The sequence below is a fragment of the Hippoglossus hippoglossus genome, chromosome 13 (genome assembly GCF_009819705.1).
Source record: "Hippoglossus hippoglossus isolate fHipHip1 chromosome 13, fHipHip1.pri, whole genome shotgun sequence".
Lineage (NCBI taxonomy): Eukaryota > Metazoa > Chordata > Actinopteri > Pleuronectiformes > Pleuronectidae > Hippoglossus > Hippoglossus hippoglossus.
The window spans coordinates 11520748-11540541 of record NC_047163.1 but is presented as its reverse complement, the minus strand read 5'-3'; the positions used below and the strand labels follow the sequence as shown (position 1 = coordinate 11540541).

Below are 19794 nucleotides of genomic sequence, written 5' to 3'. Positions count from 1 at the left end.
GTGTGTGTGTGTGTGTGTGTGTGTGTGTGTGTGTGTGTGTGTGTGTGTGTGTGTAGCGTCCTACCTCGGGCCTGAGGGGAGCTGTCGGCGGGAGAGGAGCTAACTCGAAGTCTCTCCGCTCGTACGCCCTCCGGAAGCTGTAGCAGATCCAGGGGAGTGTCGGGCAACTCTGTTCGGCTATGGAGAGGGACGGATGGAGAGATGTGAAAATGGAAAGAGAGGGAAAACACAGTTTACACAAATGCTCATCTGCCACTTACCGGCTTTAAAAAAAAAAAACACTCGTGCCGAGCTGATTTCAGTGAATACTTAGAGATGCAAACAACATATAATCAGCCTAATAACAACCTCCGATAGCCGAACCGCCTCACACCCTTCTAACCTCAATCCAACACACACACACACAGTTCTATACAGTACACAAGCACCGACACATGCAAACACACACACACAGGCAGACCCCGTCCTTCAAGACACACGGAAAACACACACTCTGTGCCCCACTCAGCAGCCCACCTATACACAGTTAAGCCCAGACAAGGAGGAGGCTGTTGGAGAAGTTAATGAGCTCTTGTAATTACAGCACTAATTAACTAAAACACCATTCAGCCTCAAAATTCTGACATCCATTTGTTGTAATTATATAGCTTCAGTCCAATTAGCATTGAAATTCAGCCTCCTCCTCTTGTTTTTGTCTGAATGCTCCGTCGCTGTGCACACATTTGGTAATGCTCCGCGTTTGTGTGTGTGTGTGAGTATATTTGCATCAGGGTGCCGGTGAATAGTGTGTGTGTGTGTGTGTGTGTGTGTGTGTGTGTGTATACAAGAGGGAAATAAGGGAAAAGCGTTTTTTTCCTGAGGTTACCTGCAGTTGTTTTGTGTGTAGAAAATAAATAAAGCCTTTACCAACAGTAACACTACATGAAGACGTTAAGGATAATTTAAACTTAAGCACATTAAAGAAAGTTGAGTCAAATTCTGACAAAATGATACACTGTGAAAGTTTATTAATATCAGGAATCTGTCATAATATTGAATTACTTTTAAATTCTAGGAATTTGCGTGTGTATTGGCCGTGATGATAATTGTAATAATTGGGAAAATTGTCAGCAATAACATAAAGTTAGATTCACTGCCCGTGTCCACATTTAGGGCAAAAATATATTAAAGAAAAATGTAGGAATTCACTCAAATTAATTTAAAATCTATAAAACATAAACCTTGAAGATGACGACCCCTTTTTCAATACACTTTTAGCTGTACTCAGTATTTATATAAAAATTTAACACAAGTATTAACTTTAATAGGGCCTGGTAATGTGCTGCTTTGATGTCACTATTTTGTATTAAGTATCCTCATCAGTTTTCTCACATGTCGGGGGGTGTGAAACTTCCAGTAATCCTTCTGCATTTCATCATGCAGCCCTTCAAAGCGTCTCTGTTCTCAGTGTGGTGCCGGCTCATATAAACTAGGAACATGTCGGCGGTCTGGAGAACAGGCTGTGGCTCTGCTGCGGTTGCACTGACCTCAGGACATAGTTGACCCAGATGACGTTGCGTTCGTGGGGGGCTTTGTGGTTGATGGAGACGGTGGCGTTGGACTGGATCCACAGGTAGCCCCCTCTCCTCTGGAGCCAGCGGTAGTAGCCAGTCACCACCTGGCCTTTCCTCAGCACTGGGAGGAGAGCGGCGGAAGGTGGAGAGGAGGAGGAGGAGAGGAAATAAGCCCGTTATTGCTTTGGAAGTTCATAGTGGAGGCAGCAGAGGGCGCCTATCCCAACAGGAATGAATGACATTTCAACAGGCTTTCAGAGCCCCCAGTTTCAGACCATGTTTAAATGAGGGAGGTGGGGATCAGTTCCATAAACATCATGTATATATGCATATATGTATGGGTGTAACTCACAGTCTTCATGGCTCTGCCTGAGGTTTTCCAGGTCTTCTGCGTGGATGAAGTGATAACAGGTATGTCCCACCACCTCTGCTGGGGTCAGATCCATATACTCAGAGATCCTGTGAGGAAAAGCCACAGCGATGAAACACAGATCTGTCGACTGAACAGAAGCAGACAAGTCTTCTAAAATCACCAACTGACATTTTCCTCTGATATTATTCGGAGACAAAACCCTCACCTGTTCTCACAATACGTGACCTGTAGGTCCATGTTCACTCGGAAGACAAACATTTGGCTCTCCATGCGGACTTCGTTAAGCGTGGAGGGCGGGAGTGTGTGTGCCAGGGCCACCAGACCCAATGGACGACGCACCTGGCGCGTGGGGCCCGGCACGAGCGCAGGGCGGCAGCGGATTCGTCCTGTCACGTGGATCACCTGACAAACAGCAGACAAACAGTATGTACTTACACACGAGGTCATTTATGCAGGACGAAATCAGAATCTGGTGGATTTTGAATTAGTTCATGCGTTGTGAGAGAGTTACACAACTCAGGATGAAGAAAATATAACACGCAGCATTATACATTTCACATAAACGTAAATGCAATGTCATATTCTGGAGCTAAAGAATGCAGCAGCACTGGTGTTAGAGCAGCGAGTGCAGTAAACTGTCTGTTATGTGCAGCGGTCCAGTGTGAAATAAGGTCACAGCCATAAAACACACTGAAAACGACCACCTTGACAATCCTGGCTGCGCTAAACAAAATGACAAGGCTTGTTATTTTACCAGCTGGAAAACAAGAGGGTGAATGCTGCAATATGCACAATACAAGGTGTGTTTTCACATGATGAGGTTTTCAGTACCTTGTATCCAGAAGACTTGACATGCAGGCCTCTTTTGGTGAGCGTGGACTTCATGCGGATGAAGAAGCCGCGGTCGACGGTTTCGTCGACAGGAGAGTGAGGACTCGACGGAGCTGCTGAAGATTAGAGAAGAGGTAAAACAAACATATGCATCCGGCAAAATTTGAAATTCAGTTATATCTATTTTGTTTGTGTTGTTTTTTATATTAATGCAAACTGAGAACAGTGAGGGAAATGTAAATAGGATTAGTTTTCCTTCAGTTTTCTCTCTCTAGACTTTGACAGTGTAATCTGTACCGGGCTCGGGGGTCCCGGCCAGCGAGGAGGCGGACGCGGAGCTGGAGGCGCTCTCGGGAGCCATGTGGCAGCCGGCCTCGGCCCTCAGATGCGGCCTGATTCCCAGTCGCTCCGCCATCTCGACGTGGTCCGCCGGGTGGATGTAGTCAAACACGCTGCTGCCGGTCAGCTCCACCTGAAGAGAGACACGAGCACTAATCAAAAACAGAAGCTTAGAGCACAAATACCTACACATGAGCGAGTGCACACACACACACACACCGAAAAAAAAATCAATAGACGTTATGACAGGAAAATGAAAGCGCTGCTCTGGGTTACAACTCAACAAGGAGTGTGGAGGTTGTAAGACATTCCCACACACACACACACACACACACACACACACACACACACACACACACACACACACACACACACACACACACACACACACAAATACATTTAAGTCCAGTCTCAGAGGGGCGAGTGACTACAGTATAACACAAATAAAACCTGGGGAGATAAAAATCAATTGTATTTGCTGATTAAAAACAGGTGAACTCCAAGTATCTCCAAAGGTCACATTACTATTCTTCCTCTTATTCCCCGTGTCCCACCCTGCTCCTTCATTCAGTTGCAGTCTATCCCAGCAGCGCAACAGCTCTATATGATCCTATCATCATAATGCATCATAGTCGCATCTCTAATCATTTAAAGGTTATAATGGCGCTGCTCTTGCATGGCATCCATAAAAGCAGCACAATCGGAGCAGGTGTGATTCCATCTGAAGCTGTATAAATGAGCGTGTGTGTGTGTGTGTGTGAGAGGGAAAGAAAGAGAGAGGAGGGGGGAGAGAGAGAGAGAGAGAGCATGCATGCTTACACACATATATGCAGCTTCTATTACATCTGCGAGTGTGTGCGACTGTGCATGCGTGTGCCAATACCATTCCATCTGATAAAGCCGTGGCTGCAGCAGCCTCACACCCTTGTCTGTAGGACACAGCCATTTATTACCGGATTAGAGCCATTTACTGCAGGCTTTATGGGAGCTTCAGCAGGCCCTCAAGGACATCACAGCCGGGGGAGATGAAGAAGGGGAACGGGGAAGGTGGGAGCGGAGGAATGAGAGCCGTGCACCATGAGTCACAGAGAGGAGGGTAAAGATGGAGGAAACCCCACCGGGCGAGGGAGAATAAGAGAGGGTTCTTAGTCCCAGACACACTGGGCTTAATCTCTCGGGGGATGCCCTGTATTTCTTTAAAATTTGCCACCTGTAATAAAGACGTTGTAAAATACTCGATCTGATCGGCTCCATATGGTGTCATTTTCCCACATACTGACAAAATGTGTAACCACCAGACTTTGGAAACAGGTGAGAATAGCCATTTTTTTATCCATGTACCTATTCTGATGTATATTTTTAGGTATTTTCAAAAAACAATATACATGTTTCAAAGGTATGTTTGTCATTTTTACCTTGATCTGGATGAGACAGTAGAGATCAAAACAATACACACAGATAGGTCAGGTGTGCGCCATTTAAAAAAAGGATCTTGTAGATATTGTAGTAATATCACGTCCATCTTAACCACTGGACAACACAGTGTTTTAAAGTTTTAAAGGCCGAATCAATTCCAATACTGAACATAAAGAGCACAGCAGTTATGCAGTAAAAATGTTTTGGTCACCAAGTGACAACAGTTACTCTCTTTTAGCTCAGTTTTTGCTCTCTACCAACTCCAGAGGTAAATATCAAGGGTTTTAATACATAAATGCTCAACTAAATGTGTCTGTCTGGAGTAAGGAGCCGAGCAGGAAGAGGTTTGTCACTGGAAACACTCTTCTGAGGTGGTGGGTGACACTATGTGAGCTGTAAGAGGGAAGAGAAACAGGAAAGTTCCCGGCTGGACAGTTAAACAGTGCTTTGAAACTTGCTATAAAGGGGAGCTGTGGATTCAAGTGATAGGTTTGTATCTGCGCCGCTGCCCATCTCAGCCACGTCTCCTTTGAAAATAAGACCTTCCGAGTTGAATAAAGGTTATATAAAGGAAAAATTATTCTCTGTAGGTTCGTCACTTTGAGCGACACCCTCCATGTTGTCCTCACATTATCATATGAAAGATTCATATTTCTAATAAAAAAGTGATTATATCCACATTAAGCTGTATGAAGTAGTTTTACCAGTTTTTACAGTGATTGACCAAAGATGTCATCATCAACTGAAATAGATGGTTTCAAGAAAAAGGACAAAATTACATCTAAAATATTTTTACAAAATCAGCAATTTCTATTTTATTCTACAAAACTTCCTTTGGGCCATAATGTCTAAAGCCCTAAAAAATAAATGCAGAGGAGGGGCTACGTGGGAAAAACATCTGAATTTACAGGGAGGCGTTACTTTCTTATCACTCTTCCTTTTAAATGTAATGACTACGTGCTGACGTTAAGACGGACTTGTTCATTAATGTTTGAAAATGAAGAGGTTTCATGTCGGCATTAAGAGGTTGGATATTTGACAAGTAAATGGACTGGGTTTGGTTTCTAAAATCTTATACTGATGATTACACTGAGACATCTCTGTCAGTATCCCTCTATGCTTAAGGTGTCTGTATTTCATAAATAGCAATCTCTCAGCCGAGGGAATTCTTGTCCTTTTTTTAAACAAGGACTAAATTTACCTCTGCTCAGAACACTGGACCGGCCGTGTGAAAGAGACACAATCCCCTGGCCCGTGTGGTATTGGAAAACAAGGTAGAGAGACAAACAGGTCCTTATGGGCTTTACTGGGCTTAAGACCTATCCGAATAATATCACTCCATCACTGGCAGGAGGGAGGGATTGAAAAAAGATCAGACAGAAATGAGAAGATGAGAAAGAGAAGGAGCGATTGAGAGGATGAGTCAGGCTCAGACATAAAAACAGGTATAGAATGTGGCGCGAAGGGAGACGTGAGAAGAGACCGAGATCATTCAAATCTCTCAGAGAGCGTGTGTGTGTGTGTGTGTGCGTGCGTGCGTGCGTGCGTGCGTGCGTGCGTGCGTGCGAGGTGCACCTCTGTTTCTCTGTGTATGTGACTAGACTGTCTGTTTTTGTGTCTCCGTGTGTCATTGTGTGTCATTGTTTGTGTGAGTAGTTGTCTGTCAGCGCAACCTGTGTGCCTGTGCGCGTGTGAGTGCGCGAGCGAGTGTGTGCGCAGGCAGACATACACGTACATGTATGTATGTCGGTGTGGTGGGGTTTGGGGTGTGGTGGGGCGGGGGGGGCAGTGAGCAGGGGGAAGGAGAGACATGATATAAATAATAGCAGGGGGCTTTAATATGTATGAGGCATCCGGGCAGTGGTCCACAACACACTCTCAGCCCTCAGCCCTCACTGACTGATGGGAGAGGAGAGAGGGAGGTAGGGGGGAGGGGGAGGAGGAGGGGGAGGGGTGGCGGGGGCTGCATACTAACCATTCCCAGATCAATTCTCTCCTCCCTCAATCCACCATCCTTCCTCCCTTCTCTTTACCCCATTTATCCCTTTCCTTTCTCCTCCCGGCCCCTATGCTTTCACTTCTCCATCCTTTTCCATCTCTCCTCCCTCCGATTCGTCATCTTTCTTTTCTCTGCCTTTGTCTCCCCCCTTCCACTCCTCCCTCCATCCATCCATCCACACAAACAGCCCCCCCCCCCACACACACACACTTCTTCTGCTACGTGGTGTTCCCAGGTTTATCCCCGTGCTTCTGGTCCGGAGACCCGGTGAGAAGAAAAATGATACCTGCAGGCGCCAGGGGAGTGGGGCGGCGGACTCTGCCCTTGGTCAAGGTGCCTGACCTGGGCTAAGTCGGCTAAGCAACCCCCCCGTCTGGGGAGCAGCCCAGGGTGTAAGCCAGGGGCAGAGGGGTCAGACGGCAGGGGGGGTGGGGGACAGGAGACGGCAGGGCAGGGGCGGTCCACAGGGGCGACATGCCCTCTAAACAAACCACCAGTTACACTTTTTGACTCAGAACATCATTTGTTTGTCTGTCCTTCCTCTCTCCCCCGGGCCCGCCCCCGCTCGCCGACAAAGCATACACAAGTGTTTTTGTCCTCCTCTCCATCCCACCTTTCCTTTCTCTCTCTCTCCTTATGTGTTTTTCTTTCTCATCATTTGTTTCCATCAACACACTGTTCACTCCATCTCGTATATCCTCTAACTCACTCTATCTGCCCTTTCTGGCTGTCTCTCATCATAAACTCCCTCCATCCCCGCCCACTCTCATCTTTTCGGGAAGGTAAACGTGGCATTGTGTGTTCAAGGTTTTGAACGTAATCTTTGATCATAAATAATTTCATTAGAATGCTGATGGCTTAGGCCCTGTTTGAGTAGATGTGATGGGTTAGGCCATCTGCTCAGCTGATAAGAACAGCTCTGTTTTATTAGCATCTCCACCAAAGCCTCAGCTGCCTTGTTTACCTAGGCAATCCCAAGGCGAATTTCATTCCTACTGCACATTTAAACTCTATTTACACACTCGCTCCTCTTTACCACTGTCTCTCTTTTCTCTCCCCCATTGCTCTCCGGTATTTTCTCGCCCTCCCGTAATTGTCTGTCTGGTTCTCTTTACTTCTCTCTGTGCCGCCCTTTTTGTTCCGTCTTCTAGCTTCCACAACTCCATCTTCCTCTTTCGGCTGTTTGTCTTTTCAATATTTTGAACTCGTATTTATTTGATCTCTATTTGTGTGTGCGCGTTTTCCATGTGTCTTTGAAAACTGACATATGACTCCTGTCCTTATCTAAGATACATATTAAGTCCATGTCAGTTCATAGAGTAACACCTACAAATTCACATGCCCGTACATCATTGGCTGCTGTATTTAATCCTCCTCTCCATATTAACTGTAATGTCAAACATATTTCTGCACCTTCATCCTGGCAAATAGTTGCTGCAGAGATTACATTTGGAGATTTCAAGGACTGCGATCAGGCCGACTGTTTGTGTTCCCTATGCCAGTGCAGAACTTAACACCCCCTGACACCCCCTGTTTGTGACCTCAAGTGGTTTAATGAATGCACCTTCCTGCAGTGATGCGGAGGTGCACTCCAGGACCATGTGACATCACTGTTGGGTTGTTGTTGCTGGCTTGAAACGTTTGACCAAAGAGGACAAACGTACTTTGCTTCCAGCTCTGTGTTAAGTTGCTCTTTTTTTGCAACGTGCAGACAGGAGACAAATTAAAGGTATAACCAACTTAGAGTGGCTTAGATAAGGTGTTGGGAAACCACACGCCACTAGAACAGCGTCGGTGAGTCTTGGCATTGATTCATCAAGTCTCTGAAACGCTACCCGAGGGATGAACAATATTCCAACTACAGATATTCCCTCATTTGATGTTGGTGGCGGAGACTGAGGTCTAACGTGTTATTCAATTTGGCTGAAATCTTGTGACTGCAAAGGCCGTAGGAATGTGATTAACACCATTTTCAAATTCAAACATTGTCAAGAATTGTCCTCCTGTTTCTCCACCATTTCCTTTCAATTGTTATGTTCATCTAAAAAGACCTGCTTATAATGATTGCAGCTCTGAATTGTTGTGATTGAAAAAGTGTAAAATGATTGCGCACAGTAGCATCAAGTAATGAGACGCAATCGATGAAATCAAAGTCATTCAAATCATCATAACATCTGATGTTGCACTGGTACCATCCACGATCAAAATGTAAAGCATCTATGGTGACTCCTGATCAAAATCTATTATTCTGTGCAAAAAGGTATTCTGAAGTTCAACTAAAAATATAATGAGGCCTCAGGAGTTGAACAATTTAAGTTCACAAGTTGGTTCTTGTCTTCACGTGACGTCTGTGTCACGTCCTGGAAACAAACCGCCTCCTTGTTGCCAGGAGGAATCCCTCTGACACAGCTTGGCGAGAAAGCACTGCCCATATTACAGTGAATACACACAGTACATTAGAGTCGTTTCATAGTAAAAAGACTAACTTTGGAAGATAACTAATGTGTCTGCTCTTCATTAAAAGGCATTTTTACTCAAAATGAGTTGTGTATTTTGTTCCCCATCTCCTGCAGCAGGGGTGGGGGACCTCTCTGTCCACGGGCCTGTGTACTCTACGAGATAATTCATGAATATACAAAAAAACAACAACTCATAATTAAAAAAAATCTCATGACAGCAATTATTTTTTCCACAAGAAAAGTCTAATGAAGTCCTTCAGGGTGGTCGCTTCTGGCTGTGTGCCTGTCAGGTCACGGTCAGGCTGAAGGAAATGAGAAGCAACTAGCATCACAGCAACTTTCAAGAAAAGAAAGCAGCTGCAGAATGTCGCATTTTAACTCAGCGGGCCTGGTTTTGCAAGGACGGGCTTGAAGTGATGAAATCTCGAGCATCAGTACAACTGGAACCATGCAGCTAAAGTGACTGAGTTGTAAGAACAAATGCGGTTGGGTTAAGTTAAAGCTCTTCAGTGGAGCTTGTGAGCCCAACAAGCAGCTTTCACCCGACCACATTCTGACTGAGACGACGTGGTGCAGGCACGTTTTGTGGTGAGCTCATAGCCAAAAAAAATTTAGCTGCAAAGCTGCAAGTAGCAGACTGATTAAAATTGTTCTTAAATTTCAAATTCTCTCAAAGAGCCGTCACCGAGCAGATAAATATGCAACAAGATATTAAAACAACACTGATGCACACCACAAGAAATCTCCAGCTTTTCTCTCTGGAGTGTGATCAAGCAATAAACATAGGAAATACCACCTAAACAGACATGTATGTGCCTGGACTCACTGCAGAGTGTGATGTGAGGGAGGAATGAGTCTTTGCAAACCATGTATAACTCTACCAAAAGTGAGGATTTGTCATTATCATCATCACCGCGAGACGAGATCTGACATCAGACACCTCGTCAAACAGCAGCAATTCCAGACTTTGAATAAAAGACGTTAGTAATACAGTATTATTACCTGTACCGTGGAGGGAATGTTTTCCCACTTGTTCATAAAGATTATCCCTAGATTAACTACTGAACAGATTACTATGACACATAGTGGAAGGATGCATTATGGGTCAGGGAAGAAACCATTAAATTATGGTGCTGATTCAGATTTCCCACCTCCCACCTTCTTCAACATTGTGAGATCGGAAGTTTTTTTGACAATTCCACTCGTTTCCAAAGAAATAATTCATGGATCTTGACGAGAAAAAAGAGGCATATTTGGGCAAGTGTGTGAATTTTGGTGCAAAATAGGTATGCACTCTTTAATACTAGTTTAGGGCGAGGGATAGGAAAAAGGTTCCCTACCACTTTCTTACAGTGCGGTCATGTCAGGGACGAGCTACTAGAAACAAACTAGAAAAAAAGCCTTATTAATATTATTTATCACTTCATATGCAATCCAGACGAGGGAATGTTTACAGTAACCATCTGCTTTTTTAATGTACATATGGCATGAGAGTATTATACTAAGGGATTCAAAGTGTGAACACTTAGCCTTTGACGCTGCCAAGAGTCGACCCCCAATTACAGCAAATGTGCGTGTTAAAAAATACTAAATTAGTTTTGTTATTGTAGCACTAACTTCTCTCTCTCTCATGCTGTACCGATTCTTCTTACTTGGAAACATCTCTCTCTTATCACACCTCTCCTCCTTTCCTCCCCCTCTCTTTCTCTCCCCGGCTGTCTCTATCTATCTTCCCATCCCCCTTGGTGTTTTTCCCCCTCCCTACAATCAATGTGGCTTTTAAGATGCCTATCGATTTGTTCCCCCAGACAGGCCCAGTGCGCTGGGGCGACACTTTGATTGCTGGACCAGTAATTACTGTTATTATTTATGCATCTGGGCAAAATGGCAGGACTTAACATTCACAGTACAAGAGGCCACAGGCAATCAACAGAGGTGAGCACCTGGAGAGCGAGAGAGGGCGGCGGAGAGAGGCAGAGAGAGAGCGGCATCGGCCCCGGGAGAGTTGCACTCCAGAGATGAGCGCGAAGAGTGCAGTCAAAGATATTCACACACAAACACACACACGCACGCACACTCGTGGGACGGGATATGAAAGCGTAAGCAGCAGATAGGCATATGTGTGCAGATGCACTTGTATACAAAGGATTATTCTAGTGTGTATGTGTGTGTGTGTGTGTGTGTGTGTGTGTGCAAGTGATGAGGCTGTCTTACCTGTGAGAGTCCCAGGTAGATAGAAACTGTCTCTGAGATGTAGAGGAACCGTCCCTCCTGACTGACCACGAACACAAAGCCATCCAGAGACTGTGCACATAAAAAGAAACACACGCACACCACAACCATCGACAAACACACACACACACACACACACACAAAGGCAAACAGAAACAAGACAGACAAATTAGAGCAATTAGTGTGTATCGAACAAATTACAATGAGCTGGAGAACAAACAACCTGTCACCCCTCTGCCTCTCAATTCAAAAAAATGCGCGCGCGCACACACACACACGCACACACACACACACACACACACACACACACACACACACACACACACACACACACACACACACACACACACACACACACACACACACGAGTAAATAGAGCTTATAGGCCAGAGCTATTTCAACCAACGGGAATAAACTAAAAGTCAAAGCTTCGGCCTGCATCTTCGTACACACAAGCACAAACACACACACACACACACACTCATGCTTGTAAACACACACCCAGACACCAGTACAGACACAGACAGAACAGGAGTCATCACAGTCTGCAGTGACTCTAATGAGAAGTGAAAGGTATACAGCCAGCCCATTAGAGAGGACTGCTTCAGAGAATAATATTAATCGTCATAACAAGCGTCCTGGAGTGAGCCGACACAGACTCTCTCACTCACACAGACGTACACACGCGTACACACAGACCAGTGTCACTTCGCTCTAGAAGAATGATTGCTATTTTGGCGGCCCAGTGCTTAAAGTGGCAGCGGTAATTTATGCAACTGACACATCCAGTATGCAAATGTGTGGCCTGGGTGCGGGGCGTCGTGTGTCATGGCGAAGGGAAACCAGCCGCCTGAATGTCGGAGAACTAAAGTGCAATTATCAGGCTATTACGGCGGGAGGACGGCTGGGAGGGGAAGAATCATACAGTTTTTCTGGAGCGTTAATTTGATTTCTATCAGCGCCGTTCCCTAAGCCTACCCACCTCCTTTAAAATGCCGGAGGAGAGCAGACATATGTAGCGTTTCTTTGTTTTACCACAAACCCCTCTCACGTCTGAATTCTCAGCCGCTATTCCCTCGTCTTTTTTTTTGTGTGTCTCTAACTGTCTCCTTCCCGTTTCCTACTTAATCCCTCCAACTTTTTTCTTTATCCCTCTCTCCTCTGGCTGCTCTCCCCCCTCTCCCTCAGCCTGCTCCTGGTCTAAAGTACAATCTGCAGAGTTACCTTCTTCACACTTCCTCTCAGTCTTTGTCTCTACATCCCGCATTTCGTCATCCCTGCAGCCCTCCTGCCCCAGAATCCCCCCTCAGGCTCCATTCATCTGTCAGTGCAAAAGGGGAGGCATTCTTTGGCAGCCGACAATATCGTCCGAGCATCTGAGGTCTATATGATGTGTGTGTGTGTGCCCGTGTTTGCATGTGTTTGGAGTTTTGTCTGGAAGTATAAGTCTCAGATTAAAGGCTGGAAGCTGTTGCAAAATGGGATCACACTCAGAACTCGACAAAATGTAACAACATGGTCACTTGACAAATGTGCTTCTGTCCCAAAAAATACTTGATTCTTAGTTTCCATACTTTGACCTTTCACATAAACAGAAGTGTTTCTACGTCTCAAGCTACATAAACCATTTCAAAACTCACTGGACAATCTGATAAATGCAGATGTTTCCTCACAAACCCACAAAAAATGAATCAATTAGGTGAAAATACATAATATAAAGCCCATGTAGTGACATGGTATCAGAATAACTGTTAAAAAGGAAGGAATGGTGTGGATGCTGAGGTCACTACCTGCAGGAGATGTGCCCCGAGGTGCTGCTCAAACATGTCAGTCGCCAGAGAAAGAGCCGATCGTCTGACTGCGGAGAGACAGAAGAGAAACACACTTCAGACATTAAATGATGATATTTTGAGGATAAAGCAGATTTAAAAAAATGATCAACAGTATTTACAGCTGTATCAACAGTATAACAGCAGACATTCTGACTTTTAATATCAGGAAATGTAAAGGTGTTAATATTGGTTCTGTTCTATTAAGGCGTCCCAGTGAGTTGGAAAAGTGGAATTCAGCCATCATTCATTATATTTTTTACATCTTGTGTTTTCCTTAGCGTTTTTCAGACATGCACAGAGGTCCAGACATTTTCATGAAATTCCGCGGAGGGCCTGTGTGCGAGAAAGCAAATGTCCGAGTCAGTCACTCCCTGACAATTTCTGGAACTTTCCCTGCCAGTCATCAAGTAAATATGACCAGAAGATATACATGACGGACGCACAAATGAAAAAAAATGAAAAAGAATACAAATATCTCAAGATGAAAAAGAGGTTTCATAGAAGAAAAAGATACTGATGAAGATGTCAACTTGGAAAAGACCATGAGATTCCTGAGCTTTTGGCGATAAGGCCAGACGCCTGTGTTGAAGTGCTGCAAACAAAAACATGTGATTTCCACAGCAGAATGTATCTGTTATGTCCTGCTTCCTTCAGGCTCCGCCCAGACGCCACCCCTCGCCTGAATTATCCTGTTGTGGTGAGCCTGTCTGACTCTGACGATCACCTGCTGCGTTCTTCATATGTGAAAGACAAACTCTCACTGGACTTCACGTCTGAAAACAGCTCTACTGTGACAAGTCAAAATATCTTCCACGTTCGAAATGTGTGACATTTAAAAATTCAGATTTTAATAGCAACTTCAGGTAGTATCTGTCAAAGTAGCACAGTTTGTGGAAGCCACTTATTCCCCCTCACTGTTAGACGAGTCTGTGAGGGATTTTTCCTAAGTTACACACTAAAATGTAAAAACAGCTTTGGCCTGGTTCAAATCCCCTCTGTGGATTGTGTTGCTTGTTGTTCTCCACCTCGCTCTCCTCTGATTGTCGGCCATCTGTCGATTGTCACGTCGCTAACAGAAGCACCGAATGCCACAAGAAATACGTGTTCCACTCATTTGTATCCTTTCATTTATATCGGTATAAAATAAAGTAAGAAAAATCACAGGATGGAAATTCATGTGTTCTGTATCCTTGTAAACTTAAAGATTTATAAAGTTCACATGAGGTGAACAAACTCAAAAAAGCTGCGTACTGTAACTTTTTGGACATTTACAGTGACCTGCAGGGATATAAAGTTATATTAATAAACTTGGACGTTAACAAAACTTTGTAAGATTATCCATTATTCACTATGATATGTAAATAAGACTTGTAGGGGTTTGGAATAATGCTGCGTCTCTGTGACGTCTTTAAATCTGAACTCAACCGAAACGTGAAAGTTGAACCAATCATTGTCTGATAAACAGAAGAATCGACCGAAGCGGTTGTGTCTCTAAAACAATTGAGCATAAGGACGGGTGCCATGTGACACACACCACTCAAAACTGCCGCCACACACGCAAACAAACACACACACACACACACACACACACACACACACACACACACACACACACACACACACACACACACACACACACACACACACACACACCCACTGATGGTGTCTGCATCGCCACTCTTAATGCATCCCAAACACAAGCTATCAGAGCTGCTTCAGTGCCAAAGTGGTGCTGTTTACCAAGGCAATTACAATCCAAATAGAGTTGGAGGTGGTTAGAGGAGGGGGGGGGGGGGGGGTGAAGATAGGTACGAGAGGAGCAGAGAGGGTACGGCTGGGGAAAATGAGAAAACACTAAGGAAGGCGAGAGTGATCACTTTCTCCAAAGCAAACGCGGGCACGCCGGGCTGCAGCGACGTGGAAGATTAATTTAGCAATCAGCCGTATTTACTGTTTTATGTCAAAAAGAGTATGTGAAGGCTCGCGTGTGCACCTGCGAGTGTGTGATTGGAAAAGTGTGCACCATATGTGAGCACTAATCTCACTCCACCAGGACTGCTGCTGAATACAATGTCCCCGCTCCGGCAGAGACAAACTCTGTGTACGTGTGTGTATATACGGAGTGTGTGCGTGTGTGGTTGCACGAGAATATATGAATGTGTACATGTGTGTGAGTCTGCGCGTGTGACTGAGAGGATCCTCGGATATCTCTAAGTGTGTGTGTTGCTGCAAGGCTGAGGGAAATCAATACACGTTATGACAGGAAAATGAAAGCGCTGCTCTGGGTTACAACTGAACACAGAGGGAGGGTCGGAACACACACACACACATGCAAACACAAACACACACACACACACACTGTCCAGCTGCCTGCCTGTGATGTGGGTTTGGTGAATATAAGAGGGAGGCATTCCATTAGAGCAAAACACACACATGCGCACACACACGCGCACGCACACGCACGCACGCCAGACGCACGCACGCCAGACGCACGCACGCACGCACACACACACTTTAGGAATACAGACAGCAATGAATTCTCATGTACAGACTACACAGCTGCAACATGCCCCACGATTAAACAACACAAATACCCACACTCACACACACACACAAGCTCTCTCTCTCTCCCTCTCCCTCTCTCACACACACACACACAAACGCAAACACACAAACACACATAAATACAGAGTTGCCGGACAAAGCCACAGTGGCATTGTGAGATTGGGGTCCCCCTGTGTGACAGAGTGTGAATATAAATAAGGCAAGTCCATTCAGGGCTATGAAAGGGGGTCTGGTGCTGGGACCCTTCAGCCTAGCCAGTCTCTGCCTGGAGGGGGATGGGGAGCCCATCTCGCTCCCTGCCTGCCTGTCAGGGTCCCTCCCAGGGCTGGGATGGAGCTGCATCACTGGGGAGTCTGGAGGAAGCAACCCCCATCATGACCATATGAGAATGAATGAAAGTAAACACACATCCACACGCGCACACACCTACAAAACTGATGTCATTTTGGGATTGCTGCACGAATGAAAAGCAACACATGGAAGGAGGGTGTGTGTGGGTGGGTGTGTGTGTGTGTGTGTGTGTGTGTGTGTCCTGGGTTTCGTGCCGCAGATCCCTGGAGGTGTGAAGGTGATGGTGGGTGATCAGTAGTGCTGAGTAGTGTCAGCGGGGCGAAGGATGTGACATGAGGCCAGGAGGGCTGACGGATGAGTCTGCGTGTGCACACACACACACACACACACACAAGCACAAATACACAGTGGACCATTTATTAAAGACTGCCAGGGTACAATAGGGCAGCCAGGAAACCAAAACACTGGTGTGTGTGTGTGTGTGTGTGTGTATGTGTGGGCACACATGCACAAACGTGTGCACATGTGAAGAAAGAGAGTCTCACAGCGGTGTTGGTATCTCACCCCGAGAACAAAGATCCTTCTGTGATGGTGCTTTGAACCCCTACTTTTATGTGGGTGTGTTTTTTGTGTTTGTGGAGGTTGCTTGATTTTTTTTTTTATATTCAAATATTTTCACTTCTGTAGAATAGAACCTAATTATAAATTAATTTAATGAGTGAAAATAAATCATTGATAATAATTTCCATAGTTTTACCCTTTGTTCCTATTAGAGATAATAACTACATCTTCACTTCACTGAAACAACAAGGTCAGTCAGGAGCAGAAACGTTAGTATTAATACGATTCACCGGAAGTTGACAAACTGACAGAGTAGCCAGATTATCTAAAGGTCTTTGGACTTCAAACAGCAAACGATTGTATCCATGATGTTGGTGTTAAGTTTTAGTCATAATTCCGGTGCAAAAGCATAATTGTAAGTTTAGTGCTGCGATACCATCAATCTCAACAGAAAAGGTCAGATGTAAAGTATCTGTGTTGAAATGCTCATTAAAAAAAGCCAATATTATTCATGATATTATATAATATTGTTTTCGCTCATGTTTGCCCATTATCAGTTTCATATAATGACAAACGTCTTTGCAGAATAACACAACCAACTGTTGATCAGTGTTATGGTGTGAAACTGGCAAAATGAGCATTTGAGAGTCTTTGTGCTATCCTGCATACGTGTGCTGTTCTGCGCACATGTATGATACAAAACTAAGACCTTTCATAAATACATTGCTCCATAGCGCTACTAGTGGTGAAAAACTCCACTGGGTACCTTTGATTTGAGGGTAAACATTGTAAAACAGAGGATATTGGACGTGGTGGAGATCTTTTTCAGCAGCAGCACATTTTAGCCTCTCGTGGTTTATTGAATCAACAACAGCTGGACATATTTTCCCCAAAACGTTCGTAAATACACAGTCAGTATCTTCATTCATTAGAAACTAAAGTACTGAGATATACAGTCCAGATCTGGATAGGCACATATTTTTTGTTCTTCAGGTTCTGCTCTTCAGCACATTCAATTTGAAATAAAAATAAAGGCTCATACATTAAAGTTTCAGTTGTAATTTGAGTAAGTTTACATCATTATAGAAAGACCTGTGACAGAAATAGCCCTAGTAACACAAGAAGAACAGTGATTCTACGTGTGTGTCCAACTACTTATAGTCTGGATTGTACGTATTATTTGGTAGTTGGACAAATCTAATGTAGCAGTACTGGAGACTCCTGCTGTGGGAAATTATTAATGTTTTACCTGAACATAAAGTGGATTAGATAGTCTGGATAAACCATTGATTGTTAACAACCTGTCTGCTTTTCTGATGACTTATTCCATGTTCGAATATCTTCACTGAGTACAGGATCATAGAAGCAGTGGAGAAAACCACTAAATAATGGTTGATGTGAATATGCATTCACCCTTTGCACTTTTGACTCCGTGCACGTGCACATGCAGGTGCTGTGTACAGACCTAGACGCAGACCTGTGTGTGCACACGAGTACTTGGATTGCTCCTTTCTGTCACACTCTCGTTTCATTAGCTTCCCATGAGTTTGCTGCTGTGAGGTTTAATTTCATTGAGGGAATAGGAGACAGAATGGGACGGGGCGCGATCGGACACGTTAATTATAGTCTGACTCGCAGGTCAATTCCCTGGGTTTCCCCTGCACTCCACCAGAAGAAAAGATAGAAATTTCATTTGAATGATTTTCATTATACCTCTGTCTAATACATAATTTAGTCCCACTTAAGTCCATGAGTAATGGCCGCACATACATGAACACACACCCGAATATTCCCCAACCTTCATGCACACACACACACACACACACACACACACACACACACACACACACACACACACACACACACACACACACACACACACACACACACACACACACACACACACACACACACAATCTTCGTTTCCTCCCCCACAGTGTCACCCTTTTTAACCAGGTTAAGACGTTGCCATGGGAACCAAACAGATAACAGACACAGTGAACCCCTCTCTCTCTCTCTCAGGTCCCCCCGTCTCTATTGCTGTGTCTCAATTTGCATATGTCCATCCTCACACGTGGCATTTTGAGTGTATATGTAAGTCCATTTACACCTGGATGGTGCAGTCGAAAACGGTCAAACAGTAGAGTGTGAAACAACGGACGCCTCTCAACCTCAACAGTCGCCATTTTTGACTTCGTAGCGGAATGGGAGGGACCACCACCCTCCATCAATAGCGGACGAGAAAAGGGGGACACGTCATCAGCCCAAACGGTGGTGTAATCTCCACGTCACAAAAAAGAAGGGGCACACACAAGAAATCAAAATATACATTTGGAAGTCAAGTGAGCCAAGCAGGCGGCAGGTGTTTTGGCGGGCAACAACGGAGGTGACATGTTGCCATCGCCATTTTCGGTTAGTGTGTACCGGCTGTGATTTGGGCTGTACTGACAGAAGAGACTCAGCACCTCTCTCGGTCTTCTTATCCATCAAGTTAGGCTCCGTCGTCATAGTTTCAGGACAACCGCCGCGTCACCTGCCAACTTGTTTTCTGCCATCCACATGTGACATCTCAGCTGTTCAACAGTCACAGAGAGAGAGAGTGACCCTAATCGCAGCGTCCTTCTTTGGCGCAATTATCTTCTCACGCTGACATCCATCCATCCCTCCCCCCTTTCCTTCCATCTCTCCTCCATCTCCCTCTGTCTCCCCTCCATCGCTCCCTCACTCCTTTTTGCGGTCGAACATAATTTGAGTGCAATTAACTTCCCTTAAAAGCCCCGGCCGCTTTAAACGCTGTGAATTAAAGGGGAGGCAGACGCAGGGAGAGCGCGAGGGAGGTGGGGGAGACAGGAGGGAGGTGGCAATGAAAGAAAGAAGAAGAAGAGGGAGAGAGGGAGAGAGAGAGAGAGAGAGAGAGAGAGAGCGAGTGAAGGCAGAATGAAAGTCAATGTCAGTGCTGTGGAGGAGAGAGGTGTGTTTGACCTCACTAACACAGACAGTAAAACACTTCAGCTGGCCCTGTTGCTGGCACTGACTTGTCATTGTACTGTACCTTATAAAAGACTGAGGGGTCTCCAGCTGCTCCACTGCACCTGCTAAAGGCTCAGTCGCTACACATTGGTGGAGATAGAATTCACACAACCCCAAAAAAAATGTCACAAACTGTAGAAATGTGAAGTTTACACTGTGGATAAAATGATAACTTGAGCTTGTTTATATCCAGTATGATAACAATAGACTGTTTTGCATTGTATAAGTATTGTGTATTATTGATTATAATTGACTTGAGTATATATAAAGGTAAACAAAAAGGTCCCTCTCTGGATATACAGTATCTTGCCTC

The 19794-nt window shown here is 44.9% G+C and overlaps 1 protein-coding gene across 10 annotated transcripts in view; it reads right to left on the bottom strand.

Moving 5' to 3' along the window:
* Positions 1–19794, bottom strand: part of npas1 (neuronal PAS domain protein 1) — a 69632-nt gene that overhangs the window by 3416 nt on the left and 46422 nt on the right. For 9 of the 10 annotated variants that reach the window (XM_034604683.1, XM_034604688.1, XM_034604686.1 and 6 more), the window contains 8 exons: positions 12993–13060; positions 11185–11274; positions 3055–3229; positions 2758–2873; positions 2132–2328; positions 1906–2012; positions 1527–1674; positions 65–177 (listed from right to left, as the gene is read on the bottom strand). In XM_034604683.1, the coding sequence (XP_034460574.1) occupies positions 65–177; positions 1527–1674; positions 1906–2012; positions 2132–2328; positions 2758–2873; positions 3055–3229; positions 11185–11274; positions 12993–13060 (1014 nt within the window). The remainder of the gene's footprint in view (positions 1–64; positions 178–1526; positions 1675–1905; positions 2013–2131; positions 2329–2757; positions 2874–3054; positions 3230–11184; positions 11275–12992; positions 13061–19794) is intronic. The other variant, XM_034604692.1, reaches the window with a different exon arrangement.